A 6,354-nucleotide genomic window follows, 5' to 3' on the forward strand; every position below is an offset into this window, starting at 1 on the left:
CACACACACACACACACACACACACACACACACACACACACACACACACACACACACACACACACACACACACACACACACATATATATATATATATATTAAAAATAAGCTCTCAGCGAGGCCGACAATAAATCACATGCAATCTGTTCACAAATGCCTTACACGTAACTCTATACCACTCTGTAGGCTTATAGCTATACTAAAACTTACGAAAGCACATACTTTAAGAGGATTCACTCGCGCACCTTTTCCCACACATTCGTGAGTTCGATTTTACAAATCACACGCATGTAACTGATCCATTCAACTTGCTTCTTCTCAGCGTGCGGAAGATGACAGATTACTTCGCAAAGGCCGACACCCCTTCGCCTTCCATAGTCACGCCAGATCGAGCTGATAAGAATGCAAGCATGTACAAGAGCAGACAGACATGTATATCAGGTTCACACATACACAAATCTAAGGTATCAACAGCGCTGAAAGCATCGCAGAAACGTGCGCCTGTGAACTTTATCTGCATAGACGACGATAACAGCAACGACAACAACAACGATCAAAAAGAGAACCTATGCCCCTCGACGTTGAAGGAGAATAACGTCACTCCTGTGCTGATGGAGGGTACTGCTACCAGGCATTCGCCTCGGTTAAAGGCCAATAATCCCACGCGCACACCTGTGGCTGTATGTTGTCTCTGTTTATGTCTGGTAGATGATTGTGTATCCATTATGCTAAAGAGAATTTCGCGAGAGTATGTGCACGGTGGTGTTATGTGCTTTGGGTCTGAGAGCTATGCGTCGAGTAGATAGTGCAAAGCAGATCAATGCTTGATTTTTTGACCCACTTATTATGTAGCTATGCCTACTGAACATATACAGACGTACTTGAACCAAATATCAATTTGTAAGCAGGATAGTGTACGCTCACGAATCGACAGGTGTATAGGTGGGTTGGATGGTTCGCTCGTCTCGTATGTTGCTCAAGGATGATGCTCAACTCTTCCATTTTGGATGCTTCTATTTCTTAACATATCTCGCACAGGGAGTCGACACTCAAGCTAAGGGAACGTCTAGCCTTAAAGTCCCCCGTTGCCGCACTCGCACAGCTATATCCACCGAATCACCCACACCAACGGCTGCTCGGAGTTTATCATACTCTGTGGCTTTAAACACATCTACACCCGCAACTGGAAAAGACAATGCACTGGATACTCATGATATGGAACGGCGATCTGTGTCTACATCCAAGAGTACGCAACAACAAGAGGGGTTGCGTACACGTTATGGGTTGTCACGTACTAGCATGTACGCCACACCGAGCGAATTTGTGCCTCCTGCTCAAGTGGGCAGGCGATCGACACGAGCCGTGAAGCGAAGTAAGAAGTGTGTGGACAACAGTGAGAAGGAGTTCGTTGATGTGGACGCTGGAGTTGAGGTCGCCCCCGAAGAAAGTTCGGTACCAATTACGGACACAGTTGAGAAGAGTCAGGATATCTCTCTGGGAGATACTCAATTAGAGGGCGAGCTCAAGTTGGAGGAGAGCTTGGATATAGCAAATACACGCGCGCGCTTACGCACGCGGAATACATCCCGTACGCGGCAGTGTAAACGATCGCGCTCTAACAATAAAGTGCAGTCGAACGCTGAGAACGCGGACAAGGGGGCTAATGGTAGTTCCAGTGCGGTGACATCAGAAGGCGTGGATAAGGAATCGAGTGCTAAAAGTGCGATGAAGGGAGTGGTCAGCGACTGTGAGGATGAGAGTACTGGTGGGAATGTCAAGGGACGTACCATTGAGGGTACTGATGGGAAGACACTGTATGACCAAGCAGCTAGGCCCGAGCGCGTGACAGCAAATATAAGCTCGAGCACATCGGAAGTGTCACCGAAATCTAGTCAAGCGAAGCAGGGAGTGAATAACAAATTAAGCAGTACTAAAACTAAAGGTGATAACAAGGGTACACTAGCCAAAGAAATGGCGAGGAAATCAGCCTCTATGGGTGCACTGCTGAACCTGGTGGAACCAGACGAACTCGTAGGCGATCTCATCGATTCTGCGGAAGATAGCGCTATGCTCAATGCAAGTGTGAATGGCGAGAGCGTAGCCGAGAGCGACTATGTGAGCGCTGACGAGAGGCTGTCTGATGCGTTGGGGGATCATAGCAGTACTGACGTATCTGTGTTGTCGGCATTTGATGAAACGGTGATATCTGATAAAATCGAGATGACGAATATCGCTGATGATGCCGAAGGCGTTGAGAAAGATTCTGTTTTACAAGTTTCTAAGAAGAGAATGAGAACTACAAGTAGTACACAAGTAGATGACCTCGCGCAAAAGGAAAGTGTTGCATATATAAATGAATCCCAAGCGGAGTCTGGAAGCAAAGGTGTGGAGTCAGGGATCCATAGCCCTATACCTACAGCCAGGTCACATACGACCGTCCAGAGCATAGTCGAGGAACATACGCATTCGAACCCTACCCCAGTCGCTCAGCCTGTACCTGCACCTGATATCATGAACATCGATAGTACAGAGAGCGACCCGACACTTAGTAAGAAGGCTGACCCCAAGACAGGCACAGATGATAGTACCACGGTCGCAAGCGACTCAATGGCTGCTGCTATGCTCAGCCTGAGTCGTCTAGCAGACCTTGAGGTAGCACACGCAACCGAGAGCGACAACAGTGAAGACGATAGTGATGATGATTTCCTGAATGTGTCTCTGAGTAAACCCAGCTATCTGAGCAAAGAGGAGCTGGAGCGCATGGGAATGGGTAGTGACAATCCGGATGTGAGTACGGGTACCTCTACGACGGGTGATGGTGGTCTGTCGGTGAGTGGCGCGGGGGCTTATACTACGGGTAAGCTATTTGGGAATATATGTACGAGAATTGTATGCTTTCTATTTGAGTAGTATTAATGTATAGCTAGATTGATGGGTTGCGTCGGCACCACTAGATGTTCGGCAAGCTTAGTTTACACCCAAGGTTCAGTCATGCTCGGCGCGGATGCCATACTATACAGGACTGATGTCCCACAATAGCGGTATCTATCTTCACACACTGCGCATATCACGGCTATATCACACATTTTTCTCGCGTTTGTAACAGATACAACCTGTCAGCCTATTGATTTTAAAGTATACCCCCCCCACCTGACTCCGACCCCACGAAGCTCATCAAGTATATGTCGACCGTGTATAGCATTAGGGCAAACCATACGATTGCTCTATCATACCTGTTCTGTTGTGATACAATAGCACTTGACACCTGATACAGTGCCAGCATCTTCTTGATTAATTGCTTGTCAATCCTTAATAGGACTTACCGGAATCACTTCTATACATTGACAGGCCGTCGTACGTTGCGAAGTCGGGACCATCCCCAGATCAAACCACTCACCAACAGAGCGCCCCTATCCAACGCACATGACAAAAGGGCAAAACGCAAGTCACGCATCTCCATCGACCACTTGCTTGAAGCCCAGAAATGGCGGAGAAACGCGACGATGGCGGATTTTAATGTAGACGAAACGTCGCGCACAAGTTTTAATTTTGACGAGTTTGCAGAGCAGGTGGATAACGAGGACCAAGCCACAAACACTGCGGCAGTATACGAGACATTGGGCCAGAACTCGGGGAAGGACGCGACGACGAATACGGTGATCAAGCAGGTACAGGCAAACATTCGTGCTCAGGCGCTAGTGTTGCGTGCTCGTGTGTGAATTGCCTGAATTTGCTGCATGTGATTTTGGCGGCTTTCTGGGAAGCGTAACGGAAAGTGGAATTTTCGTTGCACTAAATCAAGAACAAACTTTCCTGCTGGTACTATTATATGTTCGGTACAGGAAGGTATACGTTCGTTGAATCTATCACGAGTTGTTTTGTACTCCTTGCGTATGTGAGGTATCTTACTCACTAACGTTTGTACCACCATTCCGTATGAGAGTACTCTCAGTTAAGATGTATTCCTCTCAACAGCATTTTATTTTATTGTCAGGCACTGGATATGAATGCGGGTGCGCTAGAAGATAGGGAATGGGAGGGCGAGAGTTTTTTTCCGCAGTCACCATCACCACAGGTATACACTGAGATCTTCAACAGAACTTTGTGCACACGTCCATCATTAGGTTTACTCGAATGATCTTTGTGCGCGCTTTGCACGTAGTGCATCAGACAGTTACAAGTATGATTCAAGCCAGGTTCATAACGAATATTGCAAGCTTGGTTAAGGGGTTGCACTTTCCGAGAACACTTGACTGGTTCCATTGTTATGTACTAATCATCTTGTTTCCTTCCTCGATTTTGCATCGTAGTATGGTGTACCTCCAGAGCTGAAGCTTCTCGAGGACCATGTTAACAGTCCCATCATCAATTTTCTGTCAATTTGTAAAGGTAGGCGTGCTCTCAGATCGTACTATATCACGTTTTTTTTCTACTACGACTTTCGATCGGCCTAGTTCAGGTTAAAATAGTGCCTTGATACTGCCTCCTCAATTGCTAGTTATCTGTCGCTTCTCGCAGACTGGGAGAGCATCGGGATTGTTCTGTCTGCCTATGACTTCAGATCGCAGTGCGGACGGATGGATACATTGTCGTGTGTGTACCTGGCTCGATGGCTAGTGGGTGTAGGTATGTGCGCCTGCAGTGCGTTTCACACTCCGCGTGTATCTCGTGTAATATGCTGCTACTTATCATTATATTTCCTGGCAATAAGGCTTCGTTGTCGCTTTCTCTTACTCGTCTTCAGCCTGTCCCGACCAACCTGCAGATGGAGTTGTACTGGGGGTCCTTGTAACTTCTTGATTGTCATATCTGTTGTCTATAGTTACATACTATGTCTCATGTAGACACATTTTCAATTTCTGTACTTTTGCAGTGGCCCGGGCGACTGACGGCGTCATCGCTGCATGCGGCACTCAAGCTGTGTGTGAGGTGCTTGTTACATTCAAGGTATTTCTGAAATTGTACAGCTGCAGTTGATGAATTTATAGTTGTTGCGCATGCATAAATCTCGGCCGGAAAATGATTTTGGCACAGTTTTACTCCATGTGTATTTTAATACCGATCAGCCCTCAAGTTCCGTTCATTTGTTTGTTCTCGTGCCGCTTGGTATCTATAGGATAACCTAGCCGGTAAGCTCTCAATACTTACGCTGGTACGTGAGTGCTTTGCAGTCTTCGGAATGGGTACTACTAGTACACCTAGCACTGTACAAGACAAGGAACCTGGAGAGGGTTCAGCCAACGAAGCTGACGGCCGGGTGTCCAAGAGCGATTTTCCCATTTCGAATTTCAAGCACTTTATGGAGGTGCTTTCCGCAATCTTGTCACAGAGGTGAGTTATCGTCAGCAATCACCGTCGAATATCGAGTTTGTGTAGTGAGAGGGGATGGTGATGAGACAGCACAGTGCAATTACATGTTAGCAAAGCATCACACTTGCCAATTTTGCAACAGCTGTGGAACAGCCCAGTAATTTTTCAGACAAGCTTTACAATTGGGTATTTGCCCACTTTTCCTTTATATTCTATCTGGATTTGAAGTCTCGCAATCGTCCGGGGGGTTACCTCTAATTATGTTGTGTTCGAGTTTGAAACATCGTCCGTTTGTCTTTATATCTGTAGGGATACAGCAATCTCGTCGTCCGATAGCTTAGACATATTGAAGCTGCTGTTACGAGCCTCTATGGATCGAAAAACACATCCCGTGCTCCCTGAGTTGGTTGCATGCCTTCACAAATTGCTAGTTATGTTTCCGGACAAGGTACGAGTGATATGTTCAGCAGTAAGTTGAACTTTCATTTTTCATTGTAGCTATGTATGCCATGTGCAGGGACCTGGAGTGTGGTGGATAGTGTGCGGCACGGTTGTGGTGCGAATATTGTATCCTGTTGGTGTCACATGAGTTGCAAGCGTTGATTAATAGATTTACTACATATACTATTGATTCACTTCGATTGGGGACTAAGCGTATTGAATTATCAAATCATAAAATCCATTTGATTTACACTTCAATATTGGCGCTTCCGAATTTCTTAAGTATTTAACATTCACACGATCAGGAAACGGAAATCGTGAACACCATGCGGGCCGTAACCACCAGCAGTGATGCCTCCATCTTCATATGTACTTTAATACCTTGGTCTCCGTTCGAAAGGTACAAATTATTACTATTCAGTTATTGCAGGGAAGAAAATATACACACATACACACACACACACATACACACACACACACGCACATACACACAATCACACACACACGCACATACACACAATCACACACACACGCACATGCACACACTCACACACACGCGCACACACACTCACACACACACACACGCACACACGCATATATATA

General features: G+C 46.3%; 1 protein-coding gene across 1 annotated transcript in view; it reads left to right on the plus strand.

The window, feature by feature from the left end:
• Positions 1 to 319: 319 nt before the first annotated feature.
• SARC_03426 (hypothetical protein) overlaps positions 320 to 6,354 on the plus strand; it is a 7,342-nt gene continuing 1,307 nt past the window's right edge. The window contains exons 1-10 of the mRNA XM_014302773.1: positions 320 to 680; positions 1,039 to 2,857; positions 3,349 to 3,668; positions 3,995 to 4,075; positions 4,311 to 4,389; positions 4,519 to 4,626; positions 4,874 to 4,947; positions 5,117 to 5,331; positions 5,620 to 5,758; positions 6,057 to 6,151. Coding sequence (XP_014158248.1) covers positions 333 to 680; positions 1,039 to 2,857; positions 3,349 to 3,668; positions 3,995 to 4,075; positions 4,311 to 4,389; positions 4,519 to 4,626; positions 4,874 to 4,947; positions 5,117 to 5,331; positions 5,620 to 5,758; positions 6,057 to 6,151 — 3,278 coding nt within the window. The 5' untranslated portion in view covers positions 320 to 332. The remainder of the gene's footprint in view (positions 681 to 1,038; positions 2,858 to 3,348; positions 3,669 to 3,994; positions 4,076 to 4,310; positions 4,390 to 4,518; positions 4,627 to 4,873; positions 4,948 to 5,116; positions 5,332 to 5,619; positions 5,759 to 6,056; positions 6,152 to 6,354) is intronic.

The sequence above is a fragment of the Sphaeroforma arctica genome (assembly GCF_001186125.1).
Source record: "Sphaeroforma arctica JP610 unplaced genomic scaffold supercont1.174, whole genome shotgun sequence".
In the NCBI taxonomy this organism is placed as follows: domain Eukaryota; class Ichthyosporea; order Ichthyophonida; genus Sphaeroforma; species Sphaeroforma arctica.